General features: G+C 48.8%; 1 protein-coding gene across 5 annotated transcripts in view; it reads right to left on the bottom strand.

Annotated features, from left to right (window-relative positions):
- Positions 1 to 20,231, bottom strand: part of LOC147116981 (5'-AMP-activated protein kinase subunit gamma-2-like) — a 564,967-nt gene that overhangs the window by 336,300 nt on the left and 208,436 nt on the right. For all 5 annotated transcript variants that reach the window (XM_085987492.1, XM_085987491.1, XM_085987493.1 and 2 more), the window contains exon 3: positions 961 to 1,237. In XM_085987492.1, the coding sequence (XP_085843618.1) occupies positions 961 to 1,237 (277 nt within the window). The remainder of the gene's footprint in view (positions 1 to 960; positions 1,238 to 20,231) is intronic.

Consider the following 20,231-nt stretch of genomic DNA (forward strand, 5'->3'; position numbering starts at 1 on the left):
GTTGTACCTGGGCTCTAAAGAGAATGCTGAGTTTCCACTCGAACACTCACCAGGAACTCACAGGAAAAGTTCACAATTTACCTGCGCACTACTAGTCCGTAACACCATTGTAACAGTTTGAAATAGAGATGCAGGATGTTCAATTCACACAACAGTTGCCTGTTTGCTTAGTTTAATCACACAGGGGAAGCAGTAGATGGGGCCAACCTCACACCATCAGGATTATGAAAGCAACAATCTGGCAGGATTGCTTAAAAGAAGCAACACAATCCTGTATTCTCTTTCCTGTGGGAAACAAACTTACTTCCATTATCACATCAACCAAATGTTGAGAGACTAGAAAAGCTGGGGTTGTTCTCTTTAGAGCAGAGAAGGTTCAGGGGAGATTTAATAGAGGTATTCAAAATTATGAGGGGTTTTGATAGAGAGTAAATAAGGAGAAACTGTTTCCACTGGCAGGAGGGACGGTAATCAGAGGGCACGGATTTAAGCTAACTGGCAAAAGAACCAGGAGGCGATGAGGGAAAGAAAATTTACGCAGCGAGTTGTTGTGATCTGGAATGCACGGCCTGAAAAGGGGGTGGACGCAGATTCAATGGTGACGTTCAAAAAGGAATTGGATAAATACTCGAAAAGGAAAACATTGGCAGGGCAATGGGGCAAGAGCAGGGGGGGAGTGGGGCTAAGTAGATCGCTCTTTCAAAGAGCCAGCATAGGCACGATGGGCCGAATGGCCTCCTTCTGAGCTGTCTGACTCTATGGAATGTGGAATATTGCTAGTGATGGAAGTGACAGCCAAGAAACTGCTGCTGGAGCATGTCCAAGGTCAAAGTAAAGCTGCGGCAGATCAGGCCTGCGGAGTGAGAGATTCTAACACCACCCCCAACCACCGCCCCCCAACCCCGCCTCCCCCCAACCCCGCACCCCCCACCCCTCCTCCGGTGCGAACCATTCCCTTACCTTTTCTGGATCTGGAGAAAAACTTCATGGAGACGGGCGAGGTAGAGACGGAACTGCCAGAAGATTCCTTCGAGGTCGAGCGGAATATACCGCTGAAGCTCATTCGCCGGGGAGACTTTGGCGAAGTGTCTTGGGGGAAAGGGAACACCGTTTTTGGAGAGCCGGGACTTTGCTTCACCCTCACCGGAGCGGAGACGGGACTGGACGGTCGATTGTAGAAATTCCGGGAAAAGAAGCCTTTGGAAGGGCTGCCGCTGGAATGGGAGCTGTCTTCTCCCTGTATAGATGAGCACAAAATCAGGTCTCAGAGCAGAAATCGGAGCACTAAAATCCACTGAAGAGGAAACATTCTGAAACATTTCTACTCTATCCACACACATTTGAAGGACACTGAATTCACAGAAAGCAACAAGAGGCAACAACAGAACCCCTGCACATCCCATAAACAGATTGCAGCCGATCATGTCTTCAGCACCTTTTCTCTATCACAATATTTAACCCACTAAGATTTCTTACTTAACAGGACCGCAACCTGAGCTTTCACCATAGACAACATTACAAAGTATTTACAGCACAGAAACAAGCCATTCGAACTGCACAAGGAGGAGTAATCGTCCCAACTGATAAGGTGACTGCAGCAACTGCGATGTGGCAGAACAAAATTGTGGAATTTTAGCAATTTCTGAATGAACTGACCCGCTTCATGAAAGGTCAAGGGCGTTTTGAGGCTGGCATAGAATGATACAGCACAGAAGGAGGCCGTTCGGCCCACTGTGCCTGTGCCAGCTTTTTGAAAAAGCGGTCCAATTAATCCCACTTCCCCCCTGCCCCCTTTTCCTATAGCCCTGCAAATTTTTCCCATTCCATATATTTGAAGTCACTTAAGCGTGAAACCCTTCACTCTGCCATGGATCCAGATTCACTTTATTTAGGAAATAAGGTTTTTTAATATTGACACAGGAGACCACGTTTCCATAGTTACTAAAAATAGGGAATTCAAGAGAAACGTCTTTACCCAGAGAGTGGCGAGAATGTGGAACAAGGAGTGGTTGAACACATGCATTTAAGGGGGGGGGGGGGGGGGGAAGCTAGATAAGCACATGAGGGAGAAAGGAATAGAAGGATATGCTGATGGGGTTCGATGACGTCGGGTGGGAGGAGGCTCGTGTGGAGCATAAACACAGTTGGGCCGAATGGCCTGTTTCTGTGCTGTAAATTCTATGTAATCAAATGTTTCCTGTAAGCTGCGTGACTGCCGAACCCGCGCAGACGGCTTTTCAATGCAAGGATTTTGAATGGCCCACGCAGCCCCTTTGAGGTGCCAAACAAAATTAATGGGAACGTTGTTTGTAACACTTCGTAATTTTAACTGTGGTGAAATCTCAGGTTGTGGTCCTCAAATAAGAAATCTTAGTGGGTTAAATACTGTGATACCGCCAAAGGCAGATCCCAAGTCTGAACCGCAGTCCATGCTATGTTACTGATCTTAAGTAAGAGTGTCAACTGTGGTTCAGTGGGTAGCACTCTCTCACCTTCGAGTCAGATAGGTCGTGGGTTCACAGTCCCACTCCAGGGACTGGAGCACATAAAGCTCGGCTGATACTCCAGTGCAGTGCTGAGGGAGGTGCTGCACTGTCGGAGGAGCCATCTTTCGGATGAGACGTTAAACCGAGACCCCGTCTGCTCTCTCAGGTGGCTGTAAAAGATCCCATGGCACTATTTCGAAGAAGAGCAGGGGAGTTATCCCCGGTGTCCTGACCAATATTTATCCCTCAACCAACATAACAAAAAAACAGATGATCTGGCCATTATCACATTGCTGTTTGTGGGAGCTTGCTGTGCGCAAATTGGCTGCCGGGTTTCTCACATTACAACAGTGACTCCACTTCAAAAAGTACTTCATTGGCTGTAAAGCGCTTTGAGAACGCCGGTGGTCGCAAAAGGCGTTATATAGATGCAAATCTTTCTTTAAGATGACAGGAGTGGCGTTACAATTTGCCCCAGGTATCACTGGCAATGGGAGAGGCAGGAGACAAATCAGCTGCCACACCTGTGCCTGACCACTATCTCACTGGAAGGCTGCAAGACACTCAACAGGTCCGTGTCCCGGCAAACGTCACCATCATCAGGAGTGGAGCGGGGAAACAAATTAAGCCAGGTTCGCAGCTCACGGCAAATTCATTTCAGCTAATGTACAGACCAACTTCAAAACCTCAGCTGGAAGCAAAATATACAGTGACCTCAGATGGAAAGACTGAGCTGGAAGTAGGACTTGGAAGAAAAGTATTTTGTCAAAATATACAGTGAAGATTCGCCTTCATCACCATTTCACACAAAAAAGAATTGGGCCGCTACTGACTCAGCCGTGGCTCAGCGGGTAGCACTCTCGCCTCTGAGTCAGAAGGTTGTGGGTTCAAGTCCCACTCCGGAGACATTAGCACATAATTCAGGCCGATACTTCAGTGCTGCACTGTCGGAGGTGGTGTCTTTCGACGGTGACGTTAAACCGAGGCCCCGTCTTCCCTCTCAGGTGGACGTAAAAGATCCCACGGCGCTATTTCTGAAGAAGAGCAGGGGAGTAATCCCCGGTGTCCAAGCCAATATTTATCCACCAACCAACATCACCAATAAACAGATGATCTGGTTTGCTGTGCACACATTGCCTGCTGCATTTCCCACATTACAACAGTGACTACACTTCTAAATTGGCTGTAAAATGCTTTGGGACTTCCCGAGATTGTGAAAAGCGTTTTTTTTTTAAAAGACTACAGCAACCGACCTATCCGAAAGATTTATGCACTTCGGAGGGCAGTTAAAAAGTCAACCACAGTAGTGTGGGACTGGAGTCACATATAGGCCAGACCGGGTAAGGAAGGCAGCTTTCCCTCTCAAAAGGACACTGGTGAACCAGATGGGTTTTTACGACAATCCGACAACTTCGACACTTTATTATTTTTTTTAAATGGATGCCAGCTTTTTATTTCCAGTTTAAAAAAAACTGTATTCAAATTCCGAAACTGCCATGATGGGATTCGAACTCTTGTTATCTGAGTAAGCTGAATCTTTTCTTATTTCTTGAACAGTCTACTTAAGCAGGGGCCTGTCATCTGCTTTAGAGTGACAGGTTGCTTTTGTTATGTTTTACATTGGGTATTTTTCTTGGATTCAGTGTCTCGGGATACTCTCACAGGCAGTCCTCCTCTCCCCATCACCTGAACTCTGCCATCTACCTGCCCCAATTGCTATGTATTTAGTAGGAAGCCCAGGACCTGGAGTGGACTGTGCCTTTACCTGCCCATAACTGCATCTCAGTGTTTATTCTATGACTCAGAAGGTGGCAGAATAAACACACTTCACTAGATAACCGCTTATGCTGTAATAAATCAGTTTGGTGATTTAAACAGTAAATATGATCAATGATTGCAAAAGGAAATTGGATAGGCATTTGAGGGAAATAAACTTGCAGGGCTACGGGGATAGAGCGGGGGAATGGGACTGACTGGATTGCTCTACAGAGAGCCGGCACGGACTCGATGGGCCGAATGGACTCCTTCTGTGCCGGTATGACTCCATGAACAGCACCAGAATACAAAGTAATCACTACCCATCCTCAGATTTGATAGAAACATAATTAATTGTTTCTGCTGCTTTAATCTGCAATAGGAACTGGGCCAAATATAACCTCCCCGAATATTAACCTTTACATGGAAGTTCCTTACCTGCCGCATCCCTCCCTTCCCCTTGCCCACCAGCCAAGCTTCTCCAAGGTTCCCCCATGCCCTAGCCCTGAACTCGCATGTTGCTCTAGTTTTTCTCCTCTGTCCCCTCATGCCCTCTCCGAGCTCATCTTGTCCATGAGACCCACCTCCTGCTCTCTCGACCCTATTCCCACTACACTGCTGACCACCCAACTTCCCTTCCTGGCCCCCATGTTAGCTAATATTGTAAATGGTTCCCTCCCCTCAGCTACCGCCGTCCTCCCTTTCAAATCTGCCGTCATCACCCGCCCCCCCTTCGTAAATCCACTCTTGACCTCTCCGTCCTTGCAAGTTACCAATCATCTCCTACCTCCATTTCCTCTCCAAAGTCCTTGAACAGGTTGTCGCCTCCAAATCCGTGTTCATCTTTCCCACAACTCCATGTTTGAACCTCTCCAATTAGCTTTCTGCCCCGCCAGCCCTAATCAAAGTCACAAATGACATCCTCTGTGACTGCAGCCATAGTGCACTATCCCTCTTCATCCAGTCTGCAGCATTTGACATGGTTGACCACACCATCCTCCTCCAACGCCTCTCGTCCGTTGTCCAGTGGAGTCGGACTGCCCTCTCCTGGTTCCAATCTTACCTATCTAGTCCTAGCCAGAGAATCAGCTGCAATTGGTTCTCTTCTCGCTCCCGCACCATTACCTCTGGAAGTCCCCCAAGGATCTATCCTTGGCCCCCATCTATATGCTGCCTCTCGACAAACTCTTTTCGAAGACATGACATCAGGTTCCACATATATACTGACGACACCCAGCTCTACCTCAGTAACACCTCTCGCGACCCTTCCACTGCCTCTATGTTGTCAGACTGCTTGTCCAACAGCCAGTCCTGGAGGAGCCGGAATTTCTTGCAATCAAATACAGGGAAGACCGAATCCATTGTCTTTGGCCCCCACTTCAAACTCCGTTCCCTAGCCACTAATTCCATCCCTCTCCCTGGCCACAGTCTCAGGACTTTTGCAACCACGGCGTCCTATTGGATCCTGAGCTGAGCTGAGCTTCCGACCACATATCCTCTCCATCACAAAGATGCCCGTCTCAGCCATATCTGCTACTGAAACCCTCATCCATGATTTTGTTACCTCCAAACTCGACTATTCCAATGTTCGCCTGGCCGACCTCCCATCTTTCACCCTCCATAAACTTCAGCTCATCCAGAACTCTGCTGCCCGTATCCTAAACCGCACCAAGTCCCGTTCACTCATCACCCCTGTGCTTGGTGACCTACACTGGCCCCGTGGACCACCAAAATTCTCATCCTCATGTTCAAATCCCTCCATGGCCTCACCCCTCCCTGTGTTCCCTATCTCTGTAACTCCTCCAGCTCTACAACCCTCTAAGAACTCTGCGTTCCTCGAACTCTGGCCTGCTGTGCTTCCCCCACTTCCTTCGCCCCACCATTGGTGGCCATGCCTTCTGCTGCCTGGGCCCTAAGCTTGCGAATTCCGTCCCTAAACCTCACTGCCGCTCTCTCCTCCTTTAAGACTCTCCCTAAAACCAACCTCTTTGACCAAGCTTTTAGTCACCTATCCCAATATCTCTTTATGTGGCTCGGTGTCAATTTTTGGCTGATAACACTCCACAGCATGCATGTCTGAATCTCCGCCCCACCCCCCCCCCAACCCGCCTAAGTAACCCGCCCTGTTGATATCCAGGCCTACATGTCTCTTATACATAAAAAGAGCTGTTGATCAAACAGCTATACAAAGTAAACCCACATAATGCTTGTATTTGAATTGAATGGCCTGACCCAACTCTTGGATATCTAACCACACTAATTTGGGTTACTTTCGGTCAGTGTATCTGGCTTTTAATCACATATGTTCCATGACAGAAAAAAAGATTCCAATACCACACCTCAGACAAGCGCACAAGGGAGCAATATGGATAGCCTTCAATATACAGAAACCAGGTCAGTAGGAACTTCCAATTCAAATGCAGTTTGCAGAAACCATTGGAAGGTCATCGCAAAGCTGAGAAGCTGTAGATTCTGATCAAAGTAATAACAGTCTCTTCTGAAATGAAACAAGATAGATCTCCCACCTGTCGCAGTCAGTAAAAACTCAGAGCAATGTCTATGATAGCCAACCAGAATTTATACTTGCGCACTTACTCATAAAACACAAGTTTAAAAAGAACAGTGCAACAGTTAAAGTGACTGACGGCCACTTTGTGAACACATTAGCAACTATTTTAAACAGGAGAAGTGTGATATCCGAGTGGTAAGGTCCAATAACTGAGATAAATGAGACTTCAGGAACCAAAACTTAACTTTTTAATTACACAGGTTAGGAGAGAAACATCTCTTACAGGTGCAGGCATGCACACTCTATTTCTTACTGCACGATGCAAAGATGGAGGATCCTATGAGTCATACCCACAAGGCCACATTACCTAAATACTTGTGTAGCAGGAGTTACCTTAAAACACTGGTAAATGAACCCTTTAATATTTGTCTCCATCTGGTGGATAACTTAAGCATTACATCCGAGATTACTATAAGAAGGCTAAACAATACATTTCTTCAGCTCATACAGTTCTACTCTCCATACTATAAAAATGACATAGAAGCATGAGAGAAAGTGCAAAAGAGATTTACAAGGGTGGTACCTGAGAACTGAGAGAGTACAGCTATCGGGAAAGATTGAACAGGTTGGGTTTTTTTTCTTTAGAAAAGAGAAGACTTAGAGGAGACCTGATCGAGATCTTTAAAATGATAAATGGGTTGGACAGGGTAGATGTGGAGAGAATGTTTCCAATTGTGGGAGAATCCAAAACTAGAGAACTAGAGGCCATAAATACAAGATCGTTACTAGTAAATCCAATAGGGAAATAAGGTCAAATTTCTTCACTCAGAGTGCGGTTAGAACGTGAAACTCGCTACCACAGGAAGCGGTTGAGGCAAATAGCTTAGGTGCTTTCAAAAGGAAACTAGATGAGTGCATGAGAGAAACGGGATTAGAAAGATATGCTGAAAGGCTAAGATGAAGCAGTTCATAAAATCCTAGAAATTTACAGCACGGAAGGAGGCCATTTCGGCCCATCGTGTCCGCGCCGGCCGACAAAGAGCTATCCAGCCTAATCCCATTTTCCAGCTCTTGGTCCGTAGCCCTGTAGGTTACGGCAGTTCAAGTGCACATCCAAGTACTTTTTAAATGTGGCGAGGGTTCCTGCCTCTACAACCCTTTCACGGGCAGTAAGTTCCAGACCCCCACAACCCTCTGGGTGAAGAAATTTCCCCTCAAATCCCCTCTAAACCACCGACCAATTACTTTAAATCTATGCCCCCTGGTTTTTGACCCCTCTGCTAAGGGAAATAGATCCTTCCTGTCCACTCCATCAAGGCCCCTCATAATTTTATACACCTCAATAAGGTCTCCCCTCAGCCTCCTCTGCTCCAAAAAAAACAACCCCAGCCTATCCAATCTTTCCTCGTAGTTAAAATTCTCCAGTCCAGGCAACATCCTTGTAAATCTCCTCTGTACCCTCTCTAGTACAATCACATCTTTCCTGTAATGTGGTGGCCAGAACTGCATGCAATATTCTAGCTGTGGCCTAACTCGTGTTTTATACAGTTCAAGCATAACCTCCCTGCTCTTATATTCTATGCCTCGGCTAATAAAGGAAAGTATTCCATATGCCTTCTTAACCACCTTATCTACTTGGCCTGCTACCTTCAGGGATCTGTGGACATGTACTCCAAGGTCCCCTTGTTCCTCTACACTTCTCAGTGTCCTACCATTTAATGTGTATTCCCTTGCCTTGTTAGCCCTCCCCAAATGTATCACCTCACACTTCTCCAGATTGAATTCTATTTGCCACTGTTCTGCCCACCTGACCAGTTCATTGATATCTTCTTGCAGTCTACAGCTTTCTTCTTCATTATCAACCACACAGCCGATTTTAGTATCATCTGCAAACCCCCTACATTAAAGTCTAAATCACTGATATATACCACAAAAAACAAGGGACCGAGTACTGAGGAACCCCACTGGAAACAGCCTTCCAGTCACAAAAACACCCATCAGCCATTACCCTCTGCTTCCTGCCTCTGAGCCAATCTTGGATCCAACTTGCCACTTTGCCCTGGATCCTATGGGCTTTCACTTTCGTGACCAGTCTGCCATGTGGGACCTTATCAAAAGCCTTGCTAAAATCCATATACACTACATCAAATGCACTACCCTCATCAACCCTCCTTGTTACCGCCTCAAAAAATTCAATCAAGTTAGTCAGACACGACCTTCCCTTAGCAAATCCGTGCGGACTGTCCCTGATTAATACGTGTTTTTCTAAATGAAGATTTATCCTGTCCCTCAGAACTTTTTCCAATAATTTTCCCACCACCGAGGTTAGGCTGACTGGCCTGTAATTACTCGGTCTGTCCCTTTCTCCCTTTTTAAACAAAGGTACAACGTTAGCAGTCCTCCAGTCCTCTGGCACCACACCTGTAGCCAGAGAGCATTGGAAGATGATGGTCAGGGCCTCTGCTATTTCCTCCTTTGCTTCTCTTAACAGCCTGGGATACATTTCATCCGGGCCTGGGGATTTATCCACTTTCAAAGCTGCTAAGCCCCTTAATACTTTATCTCTCACTATGTTTATTTCATCTAATAGTTCACACTCCTCCTCCCTGATTGCAATGTCTGCATCGCCCCTCTCTTTTGTGAAAACAGATAGAATAGGAGAAGACTCGTGTGGAGAATAAACACCAGCACAGACGAGGTGGGCCAAATGGCCTGTTTCTGTGCTGTATATTCCACATAATTCTATGTAAAAACAGAAGTCTTAGTTTATCTGCGGTCATTTAAAAGTCAATTGTTTCTCCGACGTCGTTCTTCCAACTGCACCCTGGCTTAAAATAAATATCAAAGAGACACACAGTGCAAGCAATTCGAAGGTAATCCACTCAAAAAAAAAATCTTAATTTGCAGTTATCTTGAAATACAAATCATGTCGGAAGGCCCATTGATATAAAAAAAAACTGTGATGTGTAGGACAACCTAGGTGCTCTGCAGCACAGAGATAAGTAATACAGCACCAGATTATTGTATTTATTGTGAAAACACCTTGCAGGATTTAGTCCCATGTATCCATGTAAATCAAAATTATGATTGAGCTTTTGATGGAGTAAAATAAGGAGAAACTGTTTCCACTAGTGGGTGGGCCGGATCTAGAGGGCACAGATTTAAGCTAATTGGCAAAAGGGCCACGGGGGAGGCGAGGAGAATTTTGTTTTACGCAGCGAGTCGTTGTGATCTGGAATGCACTGCCTGAAAGGGTGGTGGAAGCAGATTCAATAAAAATGGAATTGGATTTATACCTGGAAAAAAAACTCCAGGGTTATGAGGAAAGAGCAGGTGGGTGGGGAGTGGGACTAATTGGTTGACTCTTACACAGGCGCGATGAGCCGAGCGGACTCCTTCTGTGCTGCTTGATTCTATGATGCGTTAGCAAGTTGGGTGACATGAATCAGTCATTCATGAAAGAAAGACTTATGAAATAATGCTGAGCGGCCTACGGGTGGCGCTGTCCAGGGAGAGTATAAATACTCGGGCACGGGCCCAGCTTGCGCACGACATTCTTAACGTGAACTAGTGAAGGACACAACTAGACCTCCATGTTGTAAAACAGTTGATTAAAGCTTTGTTTAACGATTAGACCAAGTGCCTGGTAGTTTTCTTATGTCATTGGGAGTGTTCTGGAAGTCAGGTGACTTGACAACACCTAAAGTTTACTGCGTCACGTTAATGCCCGGCCACTGCTGTGGTAAATGCGGCAAGCTTGTGGTTAGAACGACTCACGGCAACGCCGAGTCTCGACCTGTGTGCCAGATGAGCTTTCTTTCGCTCCTCTCCCCCGCCCCCCACCCACCCACCCACCCACCCAGCCCCTGTTTTATCTTATGAGGTGAAACTTGTTTGCCCTATCAGGAAATATCTAACCTCTGCGTTAACGTCTAGTGTAAAATCTTATTGACAGAGAAAGACACCAAAAAGATTTAATTCTGAGCATTTTCATCCAAAGCCGCTATGGTGAAAAGACTCAATTAGTGAGACGGAGGGAGCAGGAGAGGCTACTGTGAGTCCAGTGATGATTCCTGACAACTGAGAAATTGCAATGTGCTGATGTATCCGAGATCGATAAGATTTTTGCGAGCCAAGGGGGATACGGAGCCAAGGCGGTGGGTGGAGTTGGGATGCAGATCGGCTCCGGCCTCGTTGGGTGGCTGAACAGACTCGAGGGGCTGAATGGCCTACTCCTGTTCCGATGTCCCTAAACTCTAATCCAATCCGCTCCACTAGATGGGGGCATTCTACTTTTTAAATTTCATTTACTTCAACTTTTCATATCTAACTATGGTGGCAATCGCTCCTGGTGGAGGTTCTTTTGGATATAAAACAAAATAGGTTCAACGGTCCAGAGTGCGAGCTACACAAGAGGTTTTAAAGCAATACCTTAAGGCAGGTACTGGAAGGTGCTTTCGGGTTGACATTGTACTGGGCCGATATTAGTCACAATGCATTGATGGTTGACGTTGTACTGGACCGATATTAGTCACAATGCATTGATGGTTGACAACATAAAACAAAAAAGGTGACTCAACCGTGGCTAACAAGGGAAATTAGGGATAGCATAAGATCCAAGGAGAGGACATATAAATTGGCTAGAAAAAGCAATAATCTTGAGGATTGGGAGCAGTTTAGGAGTCAACAAAGGAGGACAAAGGGATTAATTAAGAAAGGGAAAATAGAATATGAGAGTAAGCTAGCAGTGAACATAAAAACTGACTGTAAAAGCTTTTATAGATATGTGGAGAGAAAAAGATTGGTGAAGTCAAGCGTAGGTCCCTTACAGTCAGAATCAGGGGAATTTATAATGGGAAACAAGGAAATGGCAGACCAACTAAATACATACTTTGGTTCTGTCTTCACAAAGGAGGACACAAATAACCTCCCAGAGATGCCGGGGAACATAGGGTCTGATGAAAGGGAGGAACTGAAAGAAATCAGTATTTGTAGGGAAATGGTGTTAGGAAAATTGATGGGACTGAAGGCTGATAAATCCCCAGGGCCCGATGGTCTACATCCCAGGGTACTTAAGGAAGTGGCCCTAGAGATAGTAGATGCATTGCTGATCATCTTCCAGAACTCGATAGACTCTGGAACGGTACCCATGGATTGGAGGGTAGCTAAAGTTACCCCACTATTCAAAAATAGTAGTGGTAGAGAAAAAGCGGGGAATTATAGACCGGTAAGCCTGACATCAGTAGTGGGGAAAATGCTAGAGTCTATTATAAAAGATGTAATAGCAGAGCATTTGGAAAGCAGTGACAGGATCGGACAAAGTCAACATGGATTTACAAAAGGTAAATCATGCTTGACTAATCTACTGGAATTTTTTGAGGATGTAACTGGTAAAATAGATAAGGGAGAACCAGTGGATGTGGTGTATTTGGACTTTCAGAAGGCTTTCGATAAGGTCCCACATAAGAGATTAGCGTGCAAAATTAAGGCACTTGGGATTGGGGGCAAGGTATTGATTTGGATAGAGAACTGGTTGGCGGACAGAAAGCAAAGAGTTGGAATAAACGGGTCATTTTCCGAGTGGCAGGCAGTGACTAGTGGGGTACCGCAAGGATCGGTCCTAGGACCCCAGCTGTTCACAATATATATTAATGATCTGGACGAGGGAATTGGATGTAATATCTCCAAATTTGCAGACGACACAAAGCTGGGTGGGAGGGTAAGCTGTGAGGAGGATGTCGTGAAACTCCGGTACGATTTGGACAGGTTGGGTGATTGGGCAGAAACCTGGCAAATGTGGATAAATGTGAGGTTATCCACTTTGGTGGCAAAAACAGGAAGGCAGATTATTATTTGAATGGCAATAGATTGGGAGAAGGGGAAGTGTAAAGAGACCTGGGTGTTATTGTGCACCAGTCGCTGAAGGTAAGCATGCAGGTGCAGCAGGCGGTTAAGAAGGCAAATGGTATGTTGGCTTTCGTAGCAAGAGGGTTCGAGTACAGGAACAAGGATGTCTTGCTACAGTTGTACAGGGCCTTGGTGAGACCGCACCTTGAGTATTGTGTGCAGTTTTGGTCACCTTACCTGAGGAAGGACGTTCTTGCCATGGAGGGAGTGCAGCGAAGATTCACCAGGCTGATACCTGGGATGGCAGGAATGACGTATGAGGAGAGATTGTGTCGATTGGGCTTATACTCACTGGAGTTTAGAAGGTTGAGAGGGGATCTCATCGAAACCTATAAAATTCTGTCAGGTCTGGACAGACTAGATGCAGGAAGGATGTTCACGATGGCCGGGGAGTCCAGAACCAGGGGTCATAGTCTAAGGCTAAGGGGTAAGCCATTTAGGACTGAAATGAGGAGGAATTTCTTCACCCAGAGAGTGGTGAACCTGTGGAATTCTCTGCCACAGAGGGCGGTGGAGGCCAGTTCATTAAATATATTCAAGAAAGAGTTGGATATATTTCTTGAGGCTAAAGGGATCAAGGGATATGGGGAGAAGGCAGGGACAGGGTACTGAATTTGGATGATCAGCTGTGATCTCACTGAATGGCGGAGCAGGCTCCAAGGGCCGAATGGCCTACTCCTGCTCCTATCTTCTATGTTTCTATTGCACTGGGCCGATATTAGTCACAACACATTGATGCATTTATAGGAACAGGAGGAGGCCATTCAGCCCCTCGGGCCTGCTCCGTCATTCAATTAGATCATGGCTGATTTATATCAACTCCATTTTCCCGCCTTAGCTCCATGTCTCTTCACACCCTCAAAAATCTATTAATCTCAGTCTTGAAAGCTCCAACTGTCCTAGCATTCACAGACTTTGGGGTCAGGGGGACGGAGGGGGGAAAGAGTTCTAGATTTCTACTCGCCCTTTGTGTGAAAAACTGCTTCCTAATTGCCCTCTTAAACGGCCTAGCTCTAATTTTAAGATTATGTCCCCCTTGTTCTCGATTCCCCCACCAGAGGAAATAGTTTCTCTGTGTCTACGCCTATCGAATCCCTTTAATGTTTTAAACACCCTCAATCAGATCAACCCCCCCCCCCCCAATCTCCGACACTCGAGGGAATGCAAGGCAAGTTTATGCAACAAACATAAGAAATAGGAGCAGGAGTAGGCCAATCGGCCCCTCGAGCCTACTCCACCATTCAATAAGATCATGGCTGATCTGATCCTAACCTCAAATCTACTATCACTCTACATCCCACCCAAACCCATGTGATCGCCTGGGAGCTGTGGCTCAGTGGGTAGCGCACTCGCCTCCGAGTCAGAAGGTTGTGGGTTCAAGTCCCACTCCAGGGACTTGAGCACATAAAGCTAGGCTGACCACTCCCAGTGCAGTGCTGAGGGAGTGCTGCACTGTTGGAGGTGCCGTCTTTCGGATGAGATGTTAAACCGAGACCCCGTCTGCTCTCTCAGGTGGACGTAAAAGATCCCATGGCACTATTTCGAAGAAGAGCAGGGGAGTTCTCCCTGGTGTCCTGGCCACTAGTTCTCCCTCAACCAACAGAACAAAAACAGGTTATCTGGCCGTTTTCACATTGCTGTTGATGGGAGCTTGCTGTGTGCAAATTGGCTGCCGCGATTCCCACATTACAACAGTGGCTACACTTCAAAAGCACTTCATTGGCTGTAAAGCACTTCGAGACGTCTGGTAGTCGTGAAAGGCGCTATATAAATGCAAGTCTTTCTTGTCCATTAATTTTACAACGGCGTTAAGCTGATTCCGTTCTCATGAGCCCAGCAATCGGACACAAACGCTGCCTCGCAGGTGAAATACGCTGGCACTTGACACTGGCCTCTCCCCACACAACAGCATGTTCATCTGATCAACAGAGAGAGGGCACTCAACTCCATCACTTGGACAGCAGCGAGCTCATGATGTGAAGGACCACTGCAAGTCCGTTCGCCACTCACTGCCCAGCACGCGTGCAATCGTGTGTCGCCGAAACTGGTGACGTCTACCGGATTATTCAGAAAGGTGAAAGTTATATATTTTTTAAAACTAACGTCACACATTTCCCAAAGGAAGGACCGACTATTCCTTCAATATAAGCGACTGCAAATATGGAGTTATCGCAGCGAAACTACTTTTGTTTTTTTAACAATAATAAGTGCAAGTTCTTCCATTATTAGTAAGACAGTGTGGCAGAGCCACTGAGGGACTTTGAGCAACTGTACATAATTCCCTTTAACGAGGTTTAACTCCAACCTACGCCTGTACCAGTTTGTTAGTGATTTCTGTGTTTGTACATACTGTTTGCATGCACGGGGCGCAGTCCCTTTAAGACTGCAGCAAAGCGCGGGTAAGCGTGATGACAGCATGCCGCTAATCACGTGACCACCCAAGCGCGGGAAAAACGTCATGACGCCATCCATGGGACCGCCCTGGCAGTCCTCGTGGAGCCTCCGACCAGCAAAGACCTGTTTTCGTGGTTCTCCTGTATCGATCTCAACAAACCGTTTAAACTCATTAGTTCTGCATTAAAACTTGTTTGTTTGATTGCCTGAGTCGACCTCAGTTCTTGGATAGGAATTTGGCCATTCCTACATTGGTGACCCCGTGTTTTGCGAACGTTTTTCGCGAAAAGAACACTACATGGAGGCCAACGCCGTTTCGTTGAAGCTACCGCAGTTCTGGGAGCAGCAGGCGACCTCGTGGTTCATCCAGGTCGAAGCCCAGTTCGCTCTGAGAGGCATTGTTGCAGATCAAACTAAATACCTCTACGTGGTCTCTGCACTCGAAAGCTCCACCGCCTCACGGATCATCAGCCTCCTTGGGAACCCTCCGATGGAGGGCAAGTATGATACCATCAAGGCGCGGTTGCTGCAAGTATTCGGGCTCACTAAATCAGAGCGCGCACGTCGATTGCTCGCCATGCCCGGGCTGGGGGACTCCAAGCCTTCGGAATTGATGAGCCAAATGCTCACACTCCTGGGCTCCGAACCAGAATGCTTCCTTTTCCGGGAACTATTCCTCAGCCAGCTGCCTGAGCAGGTGCAAGCTGCCCTGGCCAGATCCGAGGTAGAAGACTGCGCGGCACTCGCGGCAGAGGTGGACAAAATATTCGCGGTCACGCAGCAGTACTGCACCGTCACGAGGCACCCATCCCCCGCGGAAGCCGCCACAAGGTGCCCCTCCTCCACAGACGCCACCACAGCTCGTCAGTCAACAGGGCTGTGTTTCTGCCACGCGCAGTTCGGCGTGAAGGCAAGACGGTGCCGTCCGCCCTGCAGCTTTCCCCAAAAGAAAAAACAACTGCGAATAATGAGGAACGGGTCTAATGGACACCCCGCGGCCGCCATGGCGATCGGCAACGCGGGCAAGCTGCTTTTCATTACCGACACGCTCTCCAGCCATCGCTTTCTGTGCGACACCGGAGCACAGTGCAGCATATTGCCAGCTTCCCCCCTTGATGTTCAGGCAGGGAAGCATGGCCTCACCCTTCAAGCAGCAAATGGCGGAGCGATTCGGACGTTCGGCAGACGGCGTGCGGAGTTTTGCTTCGGGGGGCAACGTTTTCACTGGGAGTTCGTTACGGCCAAGGTTTCTCAACCCATTCTCGGCGCGGAATTCCTGTGCGCCAACAGCCTCCTGCTCGACGTGAAAAACCGGCGGTTGATCAACGCGGCAACCTTCAATTCCATCCCGTTACCACAGTAACACTACGTCACGCACGGTCGCCTGTGCTTTCCCGACTCCCGACGAGTTCGCCCGTCTGCTCGCAGAATTTCCCGACCTGACGAGACCCACATTCTCCTCCGCAGCCACGAAACACAGTGTGGAACACCACATCACCACCAACGGTCCCCCGGTCTACGCGCGAGCTCGGCGCCTGGATCCTGGCAAGCTGGCGGTTGCAAAGGCGGAGTTCGCCACCATGGAACGTTTAGGGATTATTCGCCGATCGAATAGTCCCTGGTCTTCACCCCTTCATATCGTTCTGAAGCCTGGCGGCGGATGGCGACCTTGCGGCGACTATCGACGCCTGAACGACCCCACCACTCCGGATCGGTACCCGATCCCCCACATCCAAGATTTCTCTGCCCATTTGGCAGGAAGCAACTTCTTCTCCAAAGTCAACCTCGTCTGGGGCTACCACCAGGTCCCAGTGCACCCACAGGATGTCCAGAAGACCGCGGTCATCACCCCATTCGGCCTCTTCGAATTTCTGCGCATGCCGTTTGGCTTAAAGAATGCCGCCCAGGCTTTCCAGCGCCTGATGGATTCCGTGCTGCGGGACCTCAACTTCATCTTCATCTATCTGGATGACATTCTGATTGCCAGCTCCACCAAAGAGGAACATCTCTGTCACCTTCGCACCCTATTTCGACGCCTCAGCCAACACGGCCTGATTATCAACCTGGCTAAGTGCCAGTTTGGCCTGCAACAAATCGAATTCCTGGGGCATCGCATCACCGCAGAGGGGGCGGTTCCTTTGCAAGCGAAGGTGGAGGCGGTGACATCCTTTCCACGCCTGCAGAACATAAAGGCCCTGCAGGAATTCCTAAGCATGGTAAACTTTTATCACCGTTTCGTGCCTAAGGCAGCACTGCTCATGCAGCCCCCGTATGAGGCCCTCAAGGGCAGGACTGGCAAGGACCCGGTAGACTGGTTGGTTGACATGGACCGAGCGTTCGCCGACACCAAAAGCGCCTTGGCCAGCGCGACCATGCTGGCACACCCATTACCAGGAGCCACTATCGCCCTCACCACCGACGCGTCAGACTACGCAATCGGCGCCGTACAGGAGCAATGGGTGAACGGGACATGGCAGCCGTTGGCGTTCTTCAGCCGACAACTTAGACGGAACGAAAGATCCTATAGCACTTTCGACCGGGAGTTGCTAGCCCTTTTTCTGGCCATCCGCATTTTTCGGTTCCTGCTGGAAGGATGTCCTTTCACCGCTTTTGTGGACCACAAGCCACTCACCTTTGCCATAGCCAAGACCGCCGAACCGTGGTCATCCCGACAGCAGCGTCAGCTGACTTACATATCCGAATTTACTACGGATATCCAGCATGTGGCCGGTGAGGACAACTTGGTGGCAGACTGCCTCTCCCGCGCGGCTGTCAATGCAGTCCATCTGGGCATCGACTACGCCCTCATGGCGGCGGACCAAGTCTCGGACCCAGAAGTTCAGGCTTACCGAGCCAACATCACTAGTCTCCAGTTAGCCGACGTTGAGTTCCATTCGGCAGGTACCACGCTGCTGTGCGACGTCCCCGTACGGGACCCTCGCCCTGTCGTGCCGGTCGCCTGGCGCCGCAAGTTTTTCGACGCCATACATGGGTTGTTGCACCCAGGGATGAAGGCCTCGCAGAAGCTCATGTCGGCTAAATTCGTTTGGCACGGCATGCATAAGGATGTCCGTGACTGAGCCAACACCTGCGTCGTCTGCCAAAAGGCCAAGGTACAGCGCCACATCAAGGCCCCATTGGCCACCTTCACTGTTCCGGAGCGGCGTTTTGACCACGTCAATGTGGACCTGGTAGGACCACTTCCACCTTCCCATGGTTTTTCTCACATTCTGACCATGGTAGACTGCACCACCAGATGGCCAGAAGCGGTGCCCTTGTCATCCACTACTTCGGCGGACGTGGCCAGGGCGTTCATTTCTTCCTGGGTCGCCCGCTTTGGAGTGCCCGCTGACATTTCTTCGGATCGAGGACCGCAGTTTTCCTCCGAACTCTGGAACGCAGTGGCTCAGGGACTCGGCGTCAAGTTGTACCGCACTACAGCCTACCACCCTCAAGCGAATGGCCTCTGTGAACGTTTTCACAGATCGCTGAAAGCTGCACTGAGGGCCAGTCTCCAGGACGCTGGATGGTCGGACAAGCTACCGTGGGTTCTGTTGGGCCTTCGCACGGCTCCCAAAAGAAGACCTTCACTCTTCCTCTGCAGAGTTGGTTTATGGTCAGCCGCTGCGAGTCCCGGGGGATTTCCTGCCAACGCCGACGGAGCCATGGTCCGCGTCAGGCCAGCTTAAGTCACCAGGAGGCGGCCAGATGTTTCGCGCCGGTCCCCACGTCGCGCCGCGGGCTTCAGCGATCGCACGTGCCCACAGAGCTAATACGTTTTCATCCGCCACGATGCGCATCGGGATCCGCTCAAGGCCCCGTATACTGGTCCTTTCCGGGGGTGTTAGAGGCAGGAGACAAAACCTTCAAGGTGGATGTCGGTGGTAAACCGGACCACATTTCAGTCGACCGTTTAAAGCTGGCACACTTGGACCTCGACCGCCCCGTCGAGACAGCACAGCCGCCAAGACGAGGTCGGCCACCCATCGTCGTCACACCGGATCAAGTGCAATCACCCGCTCGACCGCCAGCCGTCCAGCAGCCTCCGCTTCGGGAGTACAGGAGTCGTTCTGACAGGCTTGTCAGACCCCCTCACCATTTGACTTTTTCCCCGTTAAAGAGAATTCTGGGGGGGGGGGGCGCATGTGGCAGAGCCACTGAGGGACTTTGAGCAACTGTACATAATTCCCTTTAATGAGGTTTGACTCCAACCTAAGCCTGTACCAGTCTGTTAGTGATTTCTGTGTTTGTACATACTGTTTGCATGCACGGGGCGCGGTCCCTTTAAGACTGTGGCAAAGCGCGGGTAAACGCGATGACGTCATGCCGCTAATCACGCGACCACCCAAGCGCGGGAAAAACGTGATGACGTCATCCACGGGACCACCCTGGCAGTCCTCGTGGAGCCTCTGACCAGCAAAGACCTGTTTTCGTGGTTCTCCTGTATCGATCTCGACAAGCTGTTTAAACTCGTTAGTTCTGCATTAAAACTTGTTTGTTTGATGGCCTGAGTCGACCTCAGTTCTTAGATAGGAATTTGGCAATTCCTACAACAGCAGAGTTGCTCTTCAGGAGGAATGAGGTGAAATGGAACGGTTATTCATCCAAATCTATGTTGTGATAGGAATTTTACTAGAATCGTCAGGCCTAGGATGACCTTTGCTCAGTCCTGTGGAGGAGGTTCTTGACCTCCCGCACCTGCCCACACTGATGCGAATGAAATCGGGAGCCGGCACTCTGGTTTTTATTCGTTCATGGGATGTGGGCGTCGCTGGCAAGGCCGCCATTTATTGCCCATCCCTAACTGCCCTTAGAAAATGTGGTGGTGAGCCGCCCTCTTGAACCGTAGAGGGCAGTTAAGAGTCAGCCACGTTGCTGTGGGTCTGGGAGTCACATATAGGCCAGACCGGGTAAGGGCGGCAGATTTCCTTCCCTAAAAGGACATTGGTGAACCAGATGCGTTTTTACGACTATCATGGTCACCATTACTGATGCTAGTTTTCAATTCCAGACTAATTTAATTAACTGAATTTAAATTCCCCAGCTGCCTGTGGTGGCATTTGAACTCGTGTCTACGGATCATTAGTCCAGGCATTCCTGACCTCCCGCAACTGCCCAAACTGTTCTATGCAGCCACACACGGTGGTTTTCCCGACAACAACCCTCCAGCAAGGCTGTGC

This window comes from Somniosus microcephalus, chromosome 5 (assembly GCF_052327205.1).
Source record: "Somniosus microcephalus isolate GS21.2 chromosome 5, FLI_Smic_1.0, whole genome shotgun sequence".
Classification (NCBI taxonomy): domain Eukaryota; kingdom Metazoa; phylum Chordata; class Chondrichthyes; order Squaliformes; family Somniosidae; genus Somniosus; species Somniosus microcephalus.